This window comes from Nelumbo lutea, chromosome 3 (genome assembly GCF_056320005.1).
Source record: "Nelumbo lutea isolate HS-2025 chromosome 3, American lotus-T2T, whole genome shotgun sequence".
NCBI classification, from domain to species: Eukaryota; Viridiplantae; Streptophyta; class Magnoliopsida; order Proteales; family Nelumbonaceae; genus Nelumbo; species Nelumbo lutea.
This window is the reverse complement of record NC_142686.1, coordinates 538,670-561,846: the sequence shown is the minus strand read 5'-3', so window position 1 is coordinate 561,846 and position 23,177 is coordinate 538,670. Positions and strand designations below refer to the sequence as shown.

The following is a 23,177-nucleotide window of genomic DNA, read 5'->3' as shown; positions in this document are numbered from 1 at the left end:
TGTAGTTCATTAGACTCAGGGTCAGCTCCCTCGACGAAGGGAGGAGGAGTTTTCACAGCTTTAGAACCATTTTCTTCACCATTTCTAGCCTTCTCGCCACCTGCCTCTTCAGTCTCTTCCTCTAGAAACAACAGCTCTGTATGCAAACTTTCTGTTTCAAAAAAATCATTGTTGCTTTTCAGAGACAGACTTCCCATACTTAGCGTTTCGTCTCTATTAGAATCGTCGTTGCTGTTTTGTTCACTCGACCAGTCTTCAATCCCTGTTTTGTTCTCATCACTAGGTTTGAGGTATCTCGGGTTGCGCCTATCTGGTGAGAGACGGTTTGCCAGGTTGGATGGGACCCACTATAGAGAGCCTCACGACTACGAATCTGGAGATTTTTTTGCGCCTGAATTGTTCAAACGAGAGGAGGGGTTCGGGGTAGAAGAAGATAGACTCTTAATTTCGTCTATCAGCTCGTCCCTCCTCCCAGTCACGTGCTTACTTAAAGTACCCCTCGGCCCATCTATCTTGTAATGGGCCTTGGGCTGAAGCCTATGGGAGCCCACCTTTACAGCCTTTATTTGAGATGCCTTCTCCGGCCTTTCATCAAGTGGATCCACTCGATTGGGCCTTTCATTTCGTCCCACGTGACCACTTAAAAGGTCACGCCCCCTTGATTTAATGGTTGAACCAGCAACCTTCCTTGTCTGACGTTGCTTGTTCAACCCTCTCCCTTTCAAAACTAGTGAATTTTTGTTTGTTTCCCCTGACACCACCTACGCAAATGATCTTCCATTTGTCATAATTTTTTCTTGCTTTCTCCAGGTTTGACCTTCCAACTACCCCATAACTTTTTGGCTTCTCAGAATTTGTTGGCCCTTTTTAGTGAAACATCCCTTCCCATTTGAATTAACCACTCTCACAAGTCCACGTAGTGCTTCTTCTTCCTCCTTCCCCCCTCCAACCATACGAGTCTCCTTCCATAGCACTGCTTCAATGGAGGAAGTTAACCATACAGAGACAAAGCTCCTCTCTGTTTGTACCTCTACCTTTCGTGGAATGTCTTCTGTCTTCACACCACTTAGCAGCTGAGTAAAGATCTCCCCAGAAAGCACCTTTCAAGATTCCTCCACACAACACAGCTATAGATTCTGCTATTTCTTGTTTCCATAGATGGAATGGCAAGCCTATTACACGCACCACCACACCATCTTCGACAAAAAAAAACCTTGGAGTTAGATGTTGGATTCCATTTGAAGACTGTGAATGATCCAAACTCAGCCTGAACGTTGATAACTGATATTTCCAAATCATTCTTTAATGGATCTAGGATGGCTTTACAGTTATCGAAGGGGGTTACTATGAAGACATTCTTCAGCTTCAACTTGGTTGCCAGTAAGTCAGCTACCCTCCTCCAATCATTAACCTTTTCCTTGGCTTGTATCACAAGCTTACTATCCCACTCCTCTCTCTCTAGACCTCCCACCATTCTGCAATGGCCTTTTGTTTTTGCCATGACCACTGGCCCTTGTTTTACCCTGCTGTTGCTGAGATATACCTTCTCCTCCCTTACGGAGGCTTTTTTCTCATTTGCTACTCTTTGAGCTAAGAATTCTTTGAGCAACCAGTCAACTTCCCCCCAACCTTGGTTTTGTTTTCTTGTTGGTAGACACACCAGATGCCTTTGTCCCTTACCAAAGAATTCAACCAAAGCTATGAAGAACCCCTTTCTATTCCTCTTACATTCAACAACATATCTTCTCCCTTCTAATGTACTAAAATTCTGCCAGTTTATCTGCTTACCTTTTGAACAGGCTCCAGCTATGAACTCTCTTAACCACTCGATCACTTCTAATCCTTCCAGCAGTATTGTACCCTTTTTTGCTTCCCTTACCTTCAGGCTTACCTTCCCCTTAATTCTCATCTCTTTGAACAGGAGATTTTTTGCTTCTATCTTCAAGGATCTCCTCCACTGACCTGCCTGCACGAACCCATCCCCTCCATTTTCCCTTCCATCTTAGTTCCTCACTGTTTCAGGAGTCAGTTCCCCTTTTCTTATTCTATCCTTCAGTGAGATTCTTTAACTTGATAGGGATATTCCCTTAAACATTTTTGGAAACAAACGACTCAAAGTTGAAAAAGACAAATGACCAAATCTTAAATGACATAACATGACTCTATCAACTGACTTTGATGAGATAGACTCCAAAGCTACTCCACTAGGTGGTCCAGGACTTTGATAAGAGATATCTAGCAAATATATTCCATTCGCCTTATGGCCACTCCCAATCATCCTCTGAGTTTTCAAGTCCTGAAAAATACAATGAATAGGAAAGAAGGTTACGTTGCAATTCATTGATTTAGTTAAGCTACTAACAAATAAAAGGTTAGTGTTAAGTTTGGGAACACGAAGGACATAGGACAATACAGCGGAGTCAGAGGCTCTAATATTCCTTTTACCAGAGATGGGAGCAAGAGACCCATTGGCAAGGGAAATCTTCTCTCTACTAGAGAGGAGCTGGTATGAACAAAAAAGGTAAGATATGTTGGTCATATGGTCTGATGCACCAAAATCTATAATCCAAGGAATTCTACGATTACCTGAGGTTGTAACATAATTTGCAGAAGCACGGATACCTGAATGGGCAAATGCGGATGAAGAGATGTTGCCTAAGGAGGAAGCTACAACAATAGTCTCCAAGTGATTAATTAACCTCCCATATCTCTCAAATTCTTCCTTCACTGCTGTTAGCTGCTCCACAACAAATTTTTCTTCACTTTCTCTATTTCCACCTTCAGATGTTGTAGCAACATTTGCATTCTTGGGCTTTCCAGACTAACCACCTTTCTTAAAGTTGTTGTTGTTGTTCCGAAACCTATCTAGAAGAAGATCTGGATGAAGTTTCCAACAAGTATCCTTAGTATGTTTTGGTTTCTTGCAGTATTCACATATCACCTCTTTCTTCTCAGTTGGCCCCTTTGGTTTTATTCCAGTATGTGCAAAATGTTTTGGAGGTGGTGGACCCTGTAACTGTGCCTATCGCTTGGTCTCTTCACTGCTCACCATAGAATATGCCTGAGCAATTGTTACTTCATCCTTGGCCAAAATATTCTGTCTCATAATATCAAATTCAGGGTTGAGTCCTGTAAGAAATTCAAACATTCTATTTCTTTCCACAAACTTCCTGGATGTCTCTGCATCCTTGGTGCTATCCCATACAACTGCTTCCATAACATCAATCTCCTGCCATAGTAACTTCAACATTGAGTAGTAGACAATTACACTCTTCTCCCCTAGTTTCAGATTTTTCACATCATTCTTCAGTTTGTAGGCTCTTGCAACATTCAATTTCTAAGAATATGTTTCTGTAACACTATCCCAAATCTCCTTAGTTGAAGTCATCCAAAGATAATGTTGAATTATGTGGGGCTGCATAGAATTTATCGACCATCCAATAATTGTGTAGTTATCCTGCATCCATTTCTCATATGTAGGACAGTCTCTTCCGGTTTCTCCTTACTGCCCATGAGAAACCCTAGTTTACCTCTACTATAGACATGAATCTTTATGGATTATGCCCAAGCTAAATAATTTGTTCCATCAAGTTTGATTGTAGTCACTCCTGTCAAAATGGAATCTACGGGACCAACTCCCATCACTAGGATCTGCTTCATCTCTCTTTCAGATTGCTCCATTGATCAAACGAAAATAAAAAAACAAGGTTTTCAAACTTTATAGACCTAACTGAGGTTAGTTCAGCACTTAAAAGTCCCAAAACTAGGGTTACCAGAGCTTCCCAAACCTCTTTCAACAGCAACCGCCCACTTTTGGAGATCAAAAGGAACCCTCCAAGCCTTTAGTGCCACACCCAAACAATCTCTTTAACCTATAACTAGAAAATTAAAGGCCCATAAAGAAAAGGCCCATTAAGAACAAATAACAAGAAGAACTAATCAATAAGATAGAAATGGACTAGGGCCCATTTGGCCTAGTCTCTCTACAGCTTCATTGTCCATTTTCTTCCACCCATGTGCCCTTGCTTTCTCTAGCATTAACTTGCATGTAGCCTCAATGATAGCCCTAGCATACAGTAGGACAGCTATATTAGATTTTATTTAATAATGAAAACCATGAAAATAAAAGCATATTAAGAGAAAATGGAAGGAGATTCAAGAATGATGATTGAGTGGCTGCAAAATGGAGAGGAAACTCTTTGGTCATACAAAACGAAAAAAAAAAAAAACAGGTGGCAGACTAGAGATATGCGAGTGAAATAACAATGGGTACAAAGGACAGCAAACACCATGGCTGATGCCTTTGTTAAACAAGGGGTGGAGAGGGGTCATATTTTCTGAGCACAGTTGTAAGAAAAGAGTGAGTTGGGGGATAAAAAACTTGTAATTTTTTTTTATAGGAGATGGTAACTTCCATTAAAGAGATTAAAAGAGTGCATCTATCACCACCCGAAGGATGGCTAAAGAGACCAGTAGCATAATCAGTCTACAAGCAAGCCCAAAATAGCCCCCCCCCCCACCCCCCACCCCCACCCCACCCCACCCCATTTACTCCTTGCTTAGCTAGAGCATCAGCCATTCCATTTGCTGACCTTCTTACCCAATTAAAACTGTCCATTAACTCCCTTGGTAAGTACGGAATTTCCCTTTTCTGTTGCCTGAAAGGCCATGCTCCTCCTAAACTTCTTGTAAGGTCCCTTTTGCTTTTTGTCTTATGAGGGGGAAGCATTGAAGGATTCTAGTGGACAAGCATCTCCTAAACACTTGTGATGTTGTACAAGGGAAGAGGATCTGAAGATGCTTTCAATGGTTTAGGTCTAAAGTTTTGGAGTTTGGGTTTGTGGGGATTGGTGAGGTCCATGGGTGGGCATATAACATTTCTTAGATTTTCTGACAAATTGAAATGAGTTATTTTCAGCTACATGTTGAGTGCTTGGACATCTGGGTTTTGTTTGCTTTTGCAGTGGAGTAGTGTAACCAATACTGTTTGGTGGCAAGATTTTCCGAGCAGAAGTGCACCTGATTATTCATCTCTTTTTACACATCCTTCTGATGGTGAAGGTCTTCAAGATTTAAATTCAGATTTTGCTTCTCAGCTGGCTGGATTTATGGCATCTCTTGTAGTTGATGCACCTAGTCAGGCATATTGGATCATAGAATTGACTAAGTATGACTTTGGAGGGGCTGTTGGACATTTGGTTGTTTCAATCCCAGGAATGCATCTTCAAAAGACTCACCCATCAGAATGCATGCATGTCCTATCTGTAAGTATGCTTTTCTTCTCTCTCTCTCTCTCTTGCATCTTTTGAAAACAGGAAATGAACTAATTTGAATTTGTAACAGTTACCTGCCACTTCTACTTAGTGCTGCCCCTTTGTATGCCTATGCATGCCTTCAAGTTTTTGGATATATAGCATGTTTCTTGTGCAATAGGTTGATCATAAGTTGCCAAAGATTAGTGCTTATACATGCATGGGATATTCAAATGTTAAAAACTACTATTTTGTCTTGGTTATTGTTTGATTGCTTCTAAGGAGTTAATTAACCAATACCCCACTGTCTGATATCTTAGGGCGAGCTTACTCGAACAACATGGTTTTTTCCTCCCATTTCAAAAGAATGTTGTATTGTAAAAGGAGTCCTTAACTCATACAGTTTACTAATAAAGCAGGCAATATGTGCTTCCCGGTCATCAGGCATGAAATTCTTTGGTTCTATTGAAACATCTGTAGTGGGTTTAAACCACCGGTTTCATACCGCAGCTGATTCAAAAGGTGTGCAGCTTAAAATGCTTGCTTCTTTTCTCTCAAAGTGCAGTGAAAATACACACGGACTGTCTGAAGTTGTCTTAAGAAGAAACACTAATATACCTGCAGATGTAAATGCTATTAGTGTTCTCATTTCTGACTTGGATGAATTCTCTGAGGGAGGTAACTTCACAAAGATCTCCTATGCCTTGATGTAGTTCCATCCTTGTTTTTCTTCTCATTTTATTTTGTTTTCATCTTTCCATATAAGAAATTTTCCTAGCTAATTATATTGTCATACCCTTTGGACCAGATTACATTCAACTTGGTTTTCTGCCTAGAGATGTGGCAAAGTGGGTAGCTCCTTTATGTGATGCTGGCCTTTTCAGTTTCTCTGCTTGTATTTGTCGTAAAGAAGCACTAAAAGCTGCATTAGAAGGAAGAAATGGCAAAGTTCTGATGATATTGTATGTGTCACAGGCATGTCCTTTCTGTTACTCACATATTTGTTTTCTATGATACTCTTGTTGGGGAGGCTGCACCAAACCTTGATGGTTCATGCCATTGGCAAGCCTGTATGTGCATGGTCATGGAAGAGTTTGTGAAGGGGATGCAAAAGGGAAGTGTTAGGGCGCATATCCTGACACTAAAAAAAAAAGCTACTTTTGGCACGTAGCACTAGTAGGCAAAAAGCTACTTTCAGCACAATTTGGAAGGTTTCTTTTGAGCCAAGGAGAGTGGGTAAAGGAGGGGAATATGCAGAGTACCCCCATTTTTATCCTACTACCCTGGGCCTGAAGATATCTCCTATAAAATGACCCCAACCAATGGGATAAGTGGCAAAACCAAGGGAATTAATGTTGGTACTCTGTGGATGTTGAAGTCAATGTTTTAAAAGCAAGAAATACAACTAAAGTTCAAGGGGTTCCTAGGCACAAGGCAAGGTGTGCACCTGAATGAAGCATTAAAATAGTATCGTATGTAGCCTTGTATGTTATTCGTGCAGTGGAGTTTCTATTTTGTAGGTTAGGAAGAGGAGGTCACGCTTTTCTTTTTGGCTGGTGTTGTCTATTGCCTTTTTCTGGTTGATGTGGTCATTGATTTTTAGGGTTTTGTGGTGTCTTAGGCTAATAAGGCTAGTTGTCTTCTCTTTTTTGGTGATTTCTTATAGATCTTGTATCTTCTTTTTTATTGTAATGACAATTTTCCTTTATTATCAAAAAGTAAGGAAGTTGTTTCCCAAGTCGATCTGTTCCAAGTTTTTGGAGCCTGCTAAGTAGCAAATCCTGCAACCAATAAAATGTTTTCATTTTTGGTCTGTTATATGACATCTTTGATTTTAATGTGCAGGGACCTAACTTTTCAGAAATACAAAAGGTGATGAAACCTGAGCATGTTCCTGCAATATGTTCACTCGTTGCATCAGTTCAGAGGTGCTTTGGCCTCTGGCGATTACAAGAGGTAATGATTGTAGAGTCAACTAACTTTGGTCTGCTCATATTCCACTTTTTTTTTCCTTTTTCCATCTTTTAGAGTTGTAATTTAAATTTTCGAATCAACACTTTCCAATCATTGGAGATAGATTCCTGCACATGTAATGTACTATTACTTTCACATTTGCTGGTTTTGCCATCTGCAAGCTCCTTGGGGACTGCTTCTTTCTAACCTGATTCTTATAGAACATTCACTTTTCCTTTACTCTTGGCTCTTTTGCTTCATACAAGGTACTGGGTCGATACAAGTGGCCTGAATCACTTGAAACTGATTTTGTTTATGGTGAGTGATTTGCATGGTTGTAGACTATTTTTAAAGCTATTGAGGAGCATCTGTCATGATTTTCCTTTGCTATTCTGTTTGTTAAGGTTCATCCTCAATTGGTACATCAGTCAATGCAAACTTTTTAGCTGCATTTTCGGCAGCTGCTGGAAAGAGGTCATTCCAATTCTCCGAGTCGGAGGAATCTGATCCAGAGGTAGCATACATTTTACAATCATCTGGTTCATTGTAAGCAAACTCAAAAAGTTAAATTAGTGTAAATTTGCTAATGAGTTCAGTTATTCATCCATGCCTTTGACAGTGGGGCTGTTGGAATGCTAGTCAAGAATTAAGAAGTCCATCTATGAGAATAATCTTCCCTACCATTGAAAGAGTGAAAGGTTCATCTTGTGGAATCTGGCCTTCTAGACATGTGCTGTGCTTTTCAGAGGTATGGATTTAGTTGCCTTTGTTTGCACTGTACAAAAAAAGCCAATTTTGGATATGAGTTCTGGTGGACATCTATTCCAATGTTGGGCATTCAATATGCAAACTAGGGATGGAATTTTTTTAATCCAACCCACTTATTTATTATGGGTTGGATTGAATGTTCTAATCAATGTTGTCAGACTCGAACCATTCAGAAAACTGGAAAGGCTATTGGATCACATGTCGAGTGGTCTGAGCACTTTGTTGATCTAGTGATCTGTGATGTCATATGTAATCATATAAAATATTGTGGTTAGATGACTCTTTTCATGGTTCCATACAGCAGAGAGATTGGGCCGAATAGGCCCTAGTGCTCTTTACTTTCTTGTCTTCTTTGTATTTATGCTAATGGGTCATGTCCATATGTGCCTGTTAACTACTTTTTATTCCTTTTATGTTATGTTTATGATCTGGCTGCCCCATTAAGGCATCATTTTGATCATGTCCAATGTGATTTAAGTTAATAAAAGTAATTAGGAGAAAGGAGAGTGAATTGATCGAACTCTCTTCTCCTTCTCCCTTCTCTCACCATCTTCTTCCTCTCCTGATTTCTTCTATCTCTTCCTCTTTTCTTCTACTTTCAGATTGAAATTTTATTTTATCCTTTGGGTTGATTTTCTTCTTGGTATCAGAGTAACATTGTCTTCTTCTTTCCTTTTAATCCCATACACCCTTCAATTGGAAGAGTATATGGAGAGTTAGTGATGTAGTAGGGCTGGAACAAACTATCACAAGATAGAGGAAGAGAAAAGAGAGAGAAATCCCAAGGAATCACTCCAAGGGGTTTTAGAATCGCTCTAGGGTTTGTAGGAATCACTCCATACAGCAAACTTGCAAGAGAGCTCTAAAGAAATCTTCATTCATTCATTAGCTCAAAAGGAAGAGAATACATCTATTTATAGAGTGACTTGTGTGGCCCGAATACTGTTCACCATAATTACAAAAATGTCACTCCTTGTCTTGTGCATCAAGAAACACAATAGCTTTCTATCTACTAATGCAAATCAACTGAAAATTGAAAGACAAACACTACTAAGCTAGAGGAGCAAGATGCTATATCCCAAATCCACATAGGACTGGTCAAAATGACAAAAATACCCCTGACCAGATCAGTCCAAGTCCCAAGAGTCTTCCCCATGCCAAATCAGAACCTGTTTGTTGGCCTTCTTCTTATGAGAATAGGTCTTATAATGCTTGGACTAATTCCCACCAGTTAGATTGTTGATTTTTCTTAGTTGATTACTACTGTTGCCTAGTTTGAGAGGGGTTTGGAGACCTAAAATCTGGCTTTTGGGATGCCAAGAAGTTGCTGTTTTTCCTCTTGCCCAAAGCCCTAGTCGACTAGAGAGATTTACTATTAAGGGCTAAGGGAGCTGAGTTAGGCTAGTGCTCAGAGCTTGGTAGATATTATTTGACTTCTAGAGGAGATTGATTCCAATTGAGAAGGTTTCTAGAGTCCCTGCTTGGAGTGGCTGCAATTCTCTCATTTCTCCTAGGTTGTAGGGTTTGGTGAAACTCCAAAATCTTGTGTTTTCAGTGTTGGATTGACTACAAGTTAGTCTATCTAGGATAGTAATACCATATTTTTATTTCCATTTGATCAGTAGAAGAGTCGACAACCGAGACAAAGCAAAACCCAAAGCCCGGGGTTGGTCCGACAGGGTTTATAGAACCTTTGTTGAATGTTATGACTACAATCAATAGATGGAACAAATTACTTGGCTTTGGCACAATCTATATGAATTCATGTTTGTGGTAGAGGCAATACACTTCCTCTTTCCTTTTTGGAGTGCAATAGGGAAATCTAGGTCATCTACAATGAGGCATACCTGGATCTGTGTCAGTTGAACTTGGAATCTCCAATGAGCCAATAGGGAGTAACGTGGGTTTCTCTACTGTGGAATCAACCTCCCTGTGTTGTCGTAGGTGCTGTCGTGTAAACCACTGAGAAGTAGGATGCAATGGAGGTGGCAAAGTGGGTGGAGTAGGTGGGTCAAACACTGGAGTGGACAAAGGAGTTGGAACAGGAAATGATATAGATTGCTCACTTCCCCAAAACACTCCCCCTGAGAAGATCCCCTCGAGAAAAAAAGGTGTGGACTCAAAAACGGTGATATCCATAGTAACATACTGGCTCCCAGAGACTGGATGATCATAATAACAATACCCCTTCTGATTTCCCGCATACCCAAGGAAGACACACTTCTTTGCCTTAGGGTCCAACTTTAAGTGATGAGGACCAAGAACATGGACAAAGCATACACTTCCAAAACACCCTTGGAAGAATATGGAACATCTCCCCCTCAGGAAAAGGAAGGCTGAACAGAGTGCTATATCCAATAACACGAGAAGGCACCTGATTAATCAAAAAATTGTTGTAAGAACCATATCACCCCAAAAACAAACCGAAACTATAGAGCTCAACATCATGCTTCTTGCTACTTCTAGAATATGTTTGTTCTTCCTTTTTGCTAAACCATTCTGTTATGGAGTGTATATACAACTGCTCTGGTGGACTACTCCATGCTCCAATAGGTATGATGCCTGGTTTTTTAAAGTATTCCTTGGCATTATCTGATCTAAACACTTTTACTCGTTCCCCAAACTGTGCCAACACCATCTGATGGAACTATTGAACCAAAGAAGGTACCTCATCACGGGATTTCATCAAATATATCCAAGAGTCGAGAATAATCATCCACAAAAAGAAGAAAATACTGATAGCCACCCATATAGGAAATATTGTATGGCCTCCACACATTAGTATAAACAATATAAAAAAAAGAACATCTTTTATTGCTTGCTTTAAAGGAATGTCTACAATGCTTTCCAAGTTGGCAACCCTCACACTCCAAGCTAGACAAACTGACAAGCTTGAACAATTTTGGAAACGAAAAACGGAAAGAAGAAAAAGACAAATGCCCTAACCGATTATGCCAAAGCATAATCTGACCCATTGACTTTTGACTCATTGTTCCCGTTGACATGATGACTCTGATGACTGGGAAGCTCATCAAGAAGATAGATTTCGTTCACCTCATGACCACTCCCAATCGTCCTCTTTGATTCTTTGTCAAGCTACTAATAGAAAAAAGATTAGTGCTCAGTTTAGGAACATGAAGGACAGAAGGTAGGGTAATGATGTCGGTTATCTTGACAGACCCTTTCCTAGCAATGAGAACATGTGATCCATCAGCTGCGGAAGCTCTATCTATGCCAATGCAGAGGTGATATGAGGAGAAAATGGTAGAAATATTGGTCATATATTTTGAGGCTTCAGAGTCTATAATCCAGAGAGGTCCCCCCTTACTTATGGTGGATGCATAATTTGTAGTGGCATGTGAACTACCTGTATGTGCAAACAAAGTAGAATGGCTACCTCCTGATCCACTTGCACCTTGATGTCCACCTGATGTTGAGTCGGAATTGGCTGTATCCCTCTGATTCAAAAACTGCCCATATCTCTCTAATTTGGCCCTCACTGCAGTTGCTGCAACAGACACTAGAGAAGCTGTAGTAGGTGGTCTTAATAAATCACTAGTCACTGCCATATTCACATTTCCCTTCTTGTTTTTGAGCCAGCTCGGTATAAGGTGTGGGTAAAGCTTCCAATAGGTATCTCTAGTATGTTTGAGTTTCTTACAATATTCACAAATCAGATCTTTCTTGTCCTCCTTCCTCGGTTCGTTTCCACCTTTATCCCCACTCGACTTAGGCTTCATTGTGCTAACCATAGCTGTCTGTTCAAGGCTTGGGTTCCTCATCATCACATTCCTCCTACTCTCCTACTCTCCTCATCATCACATTCCCACTCGACTTAAGTTCAAGGCCTAGGTTCCTCATCATTTCCACCTCAAATACCCTATTCTTCTCTACCAACTTCTGATAAGTTGTTGCATCTTTGCTACTTTCCTAAACCATAGTCTCCAAATGATCTATCTCTTGCCATAAGGTTTTGAGGGCTGAAAAATAAATTGCAACAAACTTATCTCCCTGCCTAGTAGCAATCACCTAGTTTCTCAACTGGTAGGCTCTACCAACATTCTCATTCTGTGAATAGGTTTTTTCTACTCCATCTCAAATCTCCTTAGCTGTGTTAGCCCATAGAAAGTTCTTACTTATATGGGGTAACATGGAATTGCATAGCCATGTCATCACCATGTAGTCCTCTTTTATAGACTCAGGTTTCTTTTCTTCACCAGTGACATACCCCAATTTTCCACAAGCTCCAATAGCCATCTTTGTAGATTGTGACCATTCTAAGTAGTTTGCACCATCCAACTTGACTATAGTGATGGTCCCAACCCCGAAGAGATCACCAACACCTCCTCCACCTAGTCTCATTTCACCTGCAAATTTGTTTTCAACTCCACAACCCTCCATAACTCCCAGAACAGATTAGCAAATCAATTTGAGATGAAAAGAAAGAATTTTATCTCCTTTAGAAACCTCAAACACCTTCCTAGTACCCTAGAAGCCCCTCCTTCCAAAGATTCCTTTCTCCGTGGGAGCAGGAGAAGAAAGAGAAGAGGCTGCTGCTCCCTCCAGAGGCCTCCAAAAAAGCTGGGACCTGAACCACCCTCTTTAGAAAACCTCAAAGAACCCTAAAAAACCAGAGCGCCACTTCTTAGGTCAAAATTGAAGAGTCCTACTAAATCAGGACTCTTCCCCTTTCTCCATTTCTTCCTGATTTTGGTGTTAAACCCTAGACTAGCTACAAGGGATTGCAAATCTGCCAAAAAAATCCAAAAACTGGGCTTACCTGAAGTCCTCAATCAACACTTTCTCTCTAAATTTGCTCTGATACCAAGTAGAAAAGTGCAGAAGATCTGTTTTGATATAAAATCTGTGTAAAAAAGGGAAAAAGAAAGAAAAGAGAAGGTTTGTGCAAAGAAGAAAAGAGGGGAGAGATTGAAGAGAGTGGGAGAAGCCAAAATTAGGTCCGGTCGCCCCTTTCATTAGCTTATATATTAACAAATATAAGCTGAATACAAAGACAAGTATGCCCTTAGTAAGTTGGCTACTTGTAAAAACTAAGTAAACACACTTAAATATAAACTAATGGGCCTTGGGCCCAATAACTCTCTAACTATGCTTATGTAAATAAACACAAATGATATCAGCCCAAAACTCATCATATAAGCAAGCTAGGCATGATTGACATCTATGCTTAACTTAAGGGGGAGTGTAGAGAGACTAGCCCAAATGGGCCTTATATGGTTCCTGTTAACTACTTTTTATTCCTTTTATGTTATTAAACTTCTCCTTCTCCCTTCTCTCACCATCTTCTTTTCCTCTTCTGATTTCTGCTATCTCTTCCTCTTTTCTTCTACTTTCAGATTTAAATATTTATTTATTTTTCTTATAACAGTAGCATGTTACACCTTAAAGGAGAGGTTGCAGGTTCAAATCCCACCATTGTCAATTTACGAGATGTGATAAAATAGTGACCTAGGCTGGTTGTTGAAAACCGGTTGGGTTGCTGAAACCTGGATGGTTTTCAATGGTTCTCATGAGTTCATAATAGGTCAACTGATAATAGGTTTTCAGAAATTTGAAAACCTGTGATCTAAAAAACTAGAAAGACAACCAACTCTTGATTCTGATGGTCAAGTTTGACAACATTGGTTCTATCCATGACCATAGATCATTTAAGATATTAATTGGTTAGAATTCCCATTGGATGTTTCGTTATACACAGGTTGGGCTATGGGTTATCCATTGGACAACCTGTTAGGAATCTTGACAAGCTCCCTATCCAACAGCCTCTCTCTCTCTCTCTCTCTCTCTCTCTCTCTCACACACACACACACACACACACACACACAAATTTGTTGACTCTCCCCATTCAGATCTGGCCAGTTTGTCTTCTCATTATCATGGTGGAGTAAATCCATTAAAACAATATGGAGGCAATTCCTCTTGCTCCTCTTTCTTCAGATATCTTGCATCTGCTAGCTCCCAAGGGGTGGTTCTCCCGGTGAAAGAAATATGGAGCAAGCCTATCCTGCCAAAAATTCAAGCTTTCTATTGAATTCTTTTCCTTTGTAAGGTAAACACATGTGGTTTTCTGCAGAAACGGAGGTCTTCCACCTGCCTCTCTCCTCGTGTGTTTTCTTTGTAGGGATAGCAGTGAGTCTCTCTCCCACTTATTGATCTCCTGCTCCTTTGTGCTTCGTAGGAGTGTGGGAGGAAAGAATTAACAGAATTTTTGCTGGAAAAAGTAGAACTTTGGAAGGGATAATTGACAACATAAAAGTGAAGGTTGCATTCTGGATAAAAACCTAGGAAATTTTACAGTCCTCTAGAGGAAGGAAACTCTAAGAGTTGAGTGGAAACCACCAAATGGTTAGCGAAGTAAAATTGAATTTTGATGGAAGTTCTATGGGCAACCTGGGATTGGCTCTATATTCAGGGCCAATTGGCATTACAAGTTTAACAAAGGCAGAGTTATTGGCCTTACTACAGGGGCTCCGGTTGGCAAAACAATTGGGCTTTCAACAGGTGGAAGTGGAAAGGGATTCAAAAGTTGTTATATCTTGGGCAAGATGCAACATACATATCCCATGGACCCTTGAACATATCTTCAGGGAAGTAGATAGATTAGCAAAGGATATAAATGCTGAATTCAGGTGGATCAGGAGTGAAAATGGGTTAGCAGATACTTTAACCAAACAAGGGGCTGAAGGCAACATCTATATTGGGCCTCTGTAATTTTGGTATAGTTCTTGGGGATGACATTAGGGTCATCAGACTGTACTTAATCTCATATATTTTTATTAATGAACCAATCTTTATTGCTGATGAAAAAAAGGTTGAGATCATTGTATTCTTGTAGGCTTGGATGGCCAAGGTCTAGGGTTTTGTTTTTATATAATGTTAGGAATAATTTTAGTTAACCATGAGTCCAAACAAAAGAGAACTTGTGGCATTGTTGCATGAGAAGTAACTATGTTAATGAATAGGGGATTATCCAGTTCACAGATGGTAGATATGGCTTTAGTCAAAACTGTAGCAGATAAAGATTAGCTAATTATAAGCAATCATAATTGCTAATTAGGTATTTAGGTGGGTGCTGGTTGGTGTGTTGGAGTTCATGAAGGGTGAATTTTTTTTACCTATCTAGGTAAAACTTGTCAATTGCCAGCCCTTATTACAATAGCAAACCAATACTTTACTGTCTTAAAAAGTGTACAGTAGTAACACCTTTAATTTAAAGGATATATGCCATTATGCCCTACCCCTAAATGCATTTCTGATGTTTGCTGATGACATGTCATTAATTGATAGGGGTGCAACTTGGGCAGGACCAACCCAAGCCCGAACTGACCCAACCCGCAACTTTAGACGGTCTGGGCTTGGAATTTTGGTCCTCAGGCTGGGCCTGCACCCAAAACCTCGGGCTTTTGAATTTTTCAAGCAGGGCTCATGCCTAGCCCTTAGGTAGTTTGAACCCAGCCCGATTATATACATGTTTATATGGATATATAGACATATTTCCATGCATACATGCATATATGCATATTTTTTTAATAAACCATACATATACCCACCCATACATGCATGCATATACATATTAATGTATATCAACTTTTAGTATGAGCTGATTGACTAACCCAAGCCCAACCTGGGCCTGGGATCAACCCGAGTGCATCAAATATTAGTGTGGGCTAGGTTCGGGTTGGATAGTCTGGGGCTTTAAGCCCAAATTTTAAGGTCGGGTCTTGGTTGAGCTAAAACTCAACCCAGCCCACCCAACTTGCACCCCTATTAATTGATGAAACTGTCGAAGGATACAAAATTAGGTTTATGGACAACTCCATGAGATCATGAATGAATCAGATGGCCCCTGGTCTTGGAGAATGGAGAGGCACAATAGAGAGGTTAGACCTTGGCCTAAACAATGGGCACCTTGAGCTGGATATTGGTTAACCTCTTTCTTCTAGCCTTTTGATGCCCTTTTTTTAATACATCTTTTTACTATTGATGATTTTTTCAATCAAGATCAGGAAATCAAGAACTATTAATCTCCAAAAACATAAGATTTGAGAAAACGATATGTTATAGGCAAGCCGGAAAAGCTACTGACCCTATGGGCAAGTATTCTTAACAATATCAGAGGCTTCAAGTATAAGCATTTCAGGGATCAACAGGAGCAAATAGTTTTTTATTCCAGCATCAAAATTTAAATTACATTTTTAAAATCTTGTGATTACATCAGGCTTGTATCTATATACAGCTTTGAGAGAACCTCTCCCTCCTTGTAATAAAAATACATGTACCAGCACCACTAATAAAAAAATGCACTAAAAATTCCTCGCTAAAGAAAAAGTTTCTTTTTCTTAAAGAATCATCCATATTAATACATTATTGACATGTTTATAAGTATGAAATAGAGGGTATGCTAGACATTTTCTTTTCTATTTAGTTACTGTTCTATTCTGGTTATATTTCAGCAGTTAATATAAAAGATAGTAGGGCTATGTTCTCCCTCCATTCTATTCTGGTTATATTTAGTTACTGTTCTCCCTCCATCCTCTATTTTCTTCATCTTGGAACAAATGTTTTGGGGTGTAACTACCAGGGAAAGCTTGTAAGAAGCTTGAAATGTAAAAAGGATTAGGTGGTGAGGACTAGACTAACACAAGTCCGCATATCTTGTAAATAACGTTGATGATAACATACACAACTTATCTTAATAGGCTACCCTTTATGGTATTCATCACTTCAGTTTATTTCATTGTTTTCACAGAGAACATGGCAGAGGCTAAGAAATGTTGGCATATTTCATGATGCAATTCCTCACCCCAGTGAGAGAATAGGTTACCCAATGCACATCAAGGTAAAGTATATTTTCCCCTCATGTGGATGATTAGAATCACTAGATGTGAGTCAACAACGTATCTGTTTGTCCTATCTGCATGTGAATTTTGCGCATTATGGTATCTCATCATTCTTCTGGACATTTCGTATGCTATACTGCCATACATTTCGAATAGAAGCCAACAAAGAAGTTGGTTCCATAAATTTGATCTTAACAAATACTTTACCCAATATTGATCCCATTTCCGTGGGGTCTGGGGGAGGGGTGAACTGGACTGGAGACCCAACTTCTGGCATTTTTTTTTTTTTTTTAATGAAGTTGCGGCTTTCAGACTTAAAACTATATTCACATGTTTGTCAGCTCAAAATTCCATTAGACCAATCAATGATCCCTATCATTGCAAATATTGTTTGAATCAAATTCTTTTCCTGGTAGGAATGTGGTGGAATGTAAGAGATTTCAGTCCAACAAACTTTGTAATGGTTCTGCAGATCTTGCTGTAGCCATGGCTCTACTCTTCTAACCTCCCTACAGCGGAACAAAAGTTGTTCCAGTCTTATGACGGCCTGGTTTCCCAATACAGTGGAACAACTTTTGGATCCCAACTTCTGAGCTTTCCTTGTTCAGTGCTTGGTTGCAATGATAATGGCCTGGCACCAACGTCCCTGAATATATAATTTATCCACCCAGTGCAGTGTTAATACTCTTAGGTGTTTACAATATGAACTCCATCATAGTTGTATGACAACAGGTGGCACGAAGGCGCTTTCAACGCACAACAGATGGGGCTTCTTTTGGATGGGTCTATTGTGGATCACATAATTTCAGCCCAGCTGCCTGGGGGCGCCCGATGTGCAATACTTCTGGTTTAAAAGCAGATGAAGCTGCAGGAGCCACCTGTGCCTTGGGTTCCAAACTTCATATTTGTAACTATGAACTTGGGATCATATTTATCATACCCCCAATGGATAAAATAAATGGTACTAACCACAAAACTTCGAGTGTGGATGACATTATATTGCCTTTTATCATGCCTCCCCCAAAGTACCAGCCAGAAGATAGGCCAGCCACAGGTCAAGCCATGAAGGAGGCCTTACTTGAACTCGCTAAGCTGGAGAAGGAAAAATTGACTGCAAAAGTGAATATTGAAGATTTGATGGATGAAGAGTTTCCAGATGAAGAGGAAGAAGGGAACACGGTAGAGGTGATGCATTATGTTGTCGAGGAGAAAGAAGAGGAGAATGCCTATGCACGGATGTTGTGGAGCCAAGTGGAATCAACCCAGAATTAAAACTTAAAGATAAATCTTAATTGCAAGTTTATTCCATAAACCAGGGGTCTGGAAAGCAAATAATCGTTTGTATGCTTGTTTAAAAAAAATCATTTGTATGCTATTATTGATGTGGAGTTGTGGACAGAAAAGTACTGTAAATACTATTGCAGCAATTAGTGAATTACTGTAATAAAAATTTCATGCCATTTACTGGGATTTGAACCCACGTTGCCTGTATATGACTTGTTAGAATTGTATTTTTGTGCATTCTAATAACTCCACTATGTCCAACCAAACTGGTGGTGGTTCAGACGTTCAGTTAGTAGGAACTCGACTCGTTGTAGGGGAGGCCTGCGATCAAATCCCGTTGTCAGTTGTCACCAGGGTGGGGAAGGGGGTTTAGGGGATGGGCTACCCGCCTACCCTTAGGCTACAACGAGTATCATATCCCGTTGAATACCATGTTCCGATGTGTGTATTTAAAGTAGCATGCATCTTATAATAGCCTCTCCTGTATACGCTTTGCAATAAAGTGAGATTGAAACGGGAGGTAAATCCCGAGTCCCGACACCGAGATACCAGAAGAGAGGACCGAGGACGTTGTCCACTTGTCCCCACCCCATATTAAATAAAGAAAACTTAGAAAGTTCCTTCCCTTCTATTTGGCTAGCGTTAACGTTGCAAGTTCCTTCCCTTTTAACGTCAACAGCTGCCGCTTCACTGAAAGGGTGTATATACTAGAGAGAGAGAGAGAGAGAACCCCCTAAGAATTAAGAATGAAATGCCCATGTCGGTAGAAAGAGATGCTACAGAGGCCAAGTTCCCTCCAGGACCTCATGGTACTATTCCGTTCATCTCACTTGTGTCACAGTTACCTTTCATCAAACACGTACTTCCCATGCAAACCCATAATGACTACCACCGCAACAAGAAGCACCGCTTTTGAATCCGGATGCTTATACAGTCATCTTCTACATTCTTGTAACACTCTCAACTCACTTAAGCAGATTCACTCATCTCTATCCACAACCGGTTTAATCAAGCAAAACCCCCATTTGAGTGCCCAGATCATAATCAAATACTCCAAATTCGGGGACCCGGGTAGCGCCAGGTCCCTGTTTGATGTGATTCGTGGATCCAATTCCTTCCTTTGGAACACGATGATCCGAGCCTATGCACTTGGTAACCACCGCGTAGAAACAATTGAGCTGTATTTGCTTATGCGCAAGACAGGCGTTGGACCTAACAACTACACGTTCCCCTTTGTTCTCAATGCATGCGCTTCGAGATCGTCGCTGTTTGAAGGGAAGATGGTTCACGGCGATGTTATAAGAACCGGGTTTGAGTCGGATATGTTTGTGGAGGCTGCTCTTGTTGACATGTATGCTAAGTGCGGGGATACGGATGATGGATGGAGGGTTTTTGAAAAAATGTCAAAGAGGGACCTTGTCTGCTGGACTTCCATGATTACGGCGTATGAGCAGTCTGAGAAGGCTGAAGAGTCGTTGGTGTTGTTCCAAAAGATGCAGCAAGAGGGTTTTCTTGCAGATTCGGTTGCAATGGTCAGTGTCGCCTCGGCAGTTTCTCAGCTTGGAGATGTCAGGAGGGCTCAATCAGTTCATGGGTATATAATCCGGAATGGATTTCTTGAAGATGTGTTTGTTGGGAACTCAATCATAGCCATGTATGCAAAATGTGGCAATGTTGAAGGAGCACGTCTTATTTTCGATCTAATGAAGGAAAGAGACGGTATCTCCTGGAATTCTATGTTATCAGGTTATACTCAAAATGGTCAAGCAAGTGAAGCTCTTCTGCTTTTTGATCAAATGCAGGTCTTGGGAGTTAAACCCAATCCAGTTACTGCATTGACTGTGGTTTCTGCCTGTGCATACTTGGGGTCTCTTCACCTTGGAAAGAAAATACACGGTTTCATCATCAATAGTAAAATGGGAGTTGATATAACATTATGGAATGCGATAATAGACATGTATGCAAAGTGTGGAGATTTGAATTCAGCCATTCAGATGTTCAACAACAGCCCACAAGGTGAACGAAATGTTATTTCTTGGAATGTGATGATCACAGCTTACGGTGTTCATGGCTGTGGACAAGAAGCACTTAAACTATATTCACAGATGCAAGAACAAGGCATAGAGCCAAACCACATCACTTTCACTTCCATTCTGTCTGCATGTAGCCATAATGGACTTGTTAGCGAGGGTAGGAAGATTTTTGAGGATATGAGAAAGCTCTCCGTGAAGCATGAGGTGAAACACTATGCATGCATGGTTGATATGCTTGGCAGAGCTGGATTTCTGGATGAAGCTCTTGATTTGATTATGGAAATGCCATCAGAACCTAGTGATGAGGTATGGGGAGCCTTGCTTTTGGCTTGTAGAATTCATGGGAAAACTGAGTTGGGGGAATTTGCAGCTAAGAATCTGTTTCACCTTGAGCCTGATCATACTGGATATTATGTGTTGATGTCAAATATATATGCTGCATCAAGCAGATGGCAAGACGTTGGGAAGCTGAGGCAAGATATGAAAAGCAAGGGACTAAAGAAACCCGCAGCCTTAAGTGTAATCGAGTTTGGTGGAGTAGTTCATGGTTTCCACACTGCAGATCATTCTCATCCACAATGTAGAGAAGTTTACAGAAAGGTAGAGAAAATGGTGGTCGAGATGAAGATGGCAGGCTATGTGCCAGACATATCCTGCGTTCTGCATGATATGGAAGAGGAAGACAAGGAACATATCCTCAACTACCACAGTGAGAAACTTGCTGTGGTTTTTGGAATTATGGAAATTGAACATGGCATGCCGATACAGGTAACCAAAAACCTTAGAATCTGCAATGATTGTCATTCAGCATTCAAACTAATTTCGTATATTTATCAAAGGAAGATTGTTGTGAGAGATGCAAACAGATTCCATCACTTTGAAGGTGGATCTTGCTCATGCAAAGGTTACTGGTAAAACTGCTTCTAATTGACAGACTGCGTCTTGATGATTGCTGGATGAGAAGAAATTAATTATCGCAAAGAAACCTGCAGCGGACTGGTTAGCCAATTTAGGTCATCTAAACAATTTCGGTTCTCATAATGAAGTGCTGTGGATGATTGTAGCCTGTGATGTGTGGGGGAGGTCTACCCGTCGGCTTGTTTTAAGTCTTAGGTTGTTTTCTCTATCTAGCAAGAAGAAGAAGAAGAAGAAGAAGAAGAAATTTTCTGCAATACAAAGCCGTGCTCTTGAGTTGGTAGGGTCTGCTAACCAACTCCAACAGGTTGACAACTTGACATACAGAGCACAATGTCTCTACTCCATTAAATGGTTGGGGGGCTTCAGAACAAGGAGATATCTATCATCCACCTGGGAAAGGTGGTATTTCATTCAGAAGCCTTCCAAACCTATGGCTGATATTACCAAGTCTGAAAATGCAAACACGAAGGCAGATGAGTGATCTTCACAATAAAGGAATTATTTTATGAAAATAGATGCCATGAGAAGTAAATACCAACGTTCTGATGATGTTCCTGGGAAGATAAAACCACATAGCTGCGTTATTTGCATACTCTTTCAGTGCCAATGGATTTTGCTATTTGGATTTTACGAGGGGTGGTTATCAACTGCATGGAAAATGGGGGTTGGTACAAAAATGTTTGTTTTCTTAGAACAAAGTGAAAACATCAGTTTGATCCAAGGAAGGAAAAAAACAAAACAAAACAAAGAATGCTTTTATGTTTTCACTTCCTCAAGGATATGGGCTACTATTTGGTTTACGACTTTATGGGGAGCACATAAACCAAAATCTCCCATGTACGAGTCACATGGACTGCTTTAAAGCTTCTATGGATCATACCGCCCCATAAATGCATTTGGGTTTTGGGTCCAAAACACAAATAAAAACAAATATGATAAGAAAAGTGAGTTGATACACATTCGATCAGAATCGTTATCTCAATATTGTATGCAGTATGCTTTGTGAAGCATATGAAAACATACAATCTAACTTAGATAGAAAATAAACCTTATTACGCCAAATTAATTTTTAAAACAAAAAGAAATTGCAAAAAAAAAAAAGAAATTAAGTCAAAACAAAAGCACGATATCAAGGAGTTAGAGGCCAATTTACACATCCAAAGGTGCAAGTCACAAACAATGTCAATAAAACAGATTACCACCCAAATCTTCATTTGAAAAAAGACCCCTGAACTTTTAGTTTTTAACACCCCCCCCCCCTCTGTTAACATTTCATCAATTAACTTCTAAAAAATTCTCAAGTAATTATCACGTTCTTAATTCCCAAGTGTCAATCCTTCGAAATGCATCACTCTAAATTCTAATTTAGGAATACAAACTTTAAACAGCTAGCACTCTAAGGGGGCGTATGCCACGTTCATTAAGAAGAAAAAAAAGGTTAATTATTTATATATACCCTATATATTTAAAAAACTATTTATATACCCTAAACTTTTAAAAATACCTAGTTGGCATTTCCAAGGTTAAGTCTATCAGATTAAATTTAAAAGACAAAAGTATCCTTGATCATACATTAAATTTTCAAAATATGTCATTTTCTTTCTTCTTCCTCTCCTCTCCTCTCTCTCTCTCTCTCTCTCTCTCTCTCTCTCTCTCCTATGGGTTTAATAGGGCTGTCAACTGTTTAGGTCTTGTTCAGGACAAGGTAAAACCATTCCGAACCGATTGTTAAATCAATAAACCCAGAACCAAATCAGACCCTAACGGTTCTATAAAATTAGAACCAGTATCGACCCCACTGGTTATCGGGACAATTGAATTTGGCCCAATAAGAACCGATTAGATTTAAAACCGTTAAAATCTGTAGTTTTTTGTAAACAAGGAACATATTATTCAACGACCTGTAAATAAAGAACATTTAAAAACTGCTAAAATCTATCATTTTTTTATAAAAACTGTTAAAATTATAGACATTAGTATAATACAAATTTCAAGAATGCCATGAAAGCTATGAGGATAATAGCATATACTTGTCTTATTATTGAATATTTAATCGGTTCAGGACAGCCAAAACGGGTCCCGAACAGATGATAATCGAGACACATAAT

The 23,177-nt window shown here is 39.9% G+C and overlaps 1 protein-coding gene and 1 pseudogene across 9 annotated transcripts in view; both read left to right on the top strand.

Annotated features, from left to right (window-relative positions):
• Positions 1 to 18,314, top strand: part of LOC148862253 (forkhead-associated domain-containing protein / FHA domain-containing protein) — a 46,355-nt gene extending 28,041 nt beyond the window's left edge. Inside the window, exons 4-13 of one of the 8 annotated variants that reach the window (XM_088974351.1) lie at positions 4,965 to 5,264; positions 5,672 to 5,774; positions 5,877 to 5,930; positions 6,061 to 6,227; positions 7,098 to 7,208; positions 7,472 to 7,523; positions 7,610 to 7,719; positions 7,825 to 7,953; positions 16,744 to 16,833; positions 17,567 to 18,314. In XM_088974351.1, the coding sequence (XP_088830477.1) occupies positions 4,965 to 5,264; positions 5,672 to 5,774; positions 5,877 to 5,930; positions 6,061 to 6,227; positions 7,098 to 7,208; positions 7,472 to 7,523; positions 7,610 to 7,719; positions 7,825 to 7,953; positions 16,744 to 16,833; positions 17,567 to 18,106 (1,656 nt within the window). In that variant the 3' untranslated portion in view covers positions 18,107 to 18,314. Of the gene's footprint in view, positions 1 to 4,964; positions 5,265 to 5,572; positions 5,931 to 6,060; positions 6,228 to 7,097; positions 7,209 to 7,471; positions 7,524 to 7,609; positions 7,720 to 7,824; positions 7,954 to 16,743; positions 16,834 to 17,566 lie in introns of all 8 variants that reach the window. The other 7 variants (XM_088974349.1, XM_088974346.1, XM_088974348.1 and 4 more) reach the window with 7 other exon arrangements.
• A 298-nt stretch (positions 18,315 to 18,612) lies between these two features.
• Positions 18,613 to 21,672, top strand: LOC148862252 (pentatricopeptide repeat-containing protein At3g12770 pseudogene; annotated as a pseudogene). Its single transcript, XR_016109460.1, has one exon. The product of XR_016109460.1 is annotated as a pentatricopeptide repeat-containing protein At3g12770 pseudogene (transcript).
• Positions 21,673 to 23,177: the final 1,505 nt, after the last annotated feature.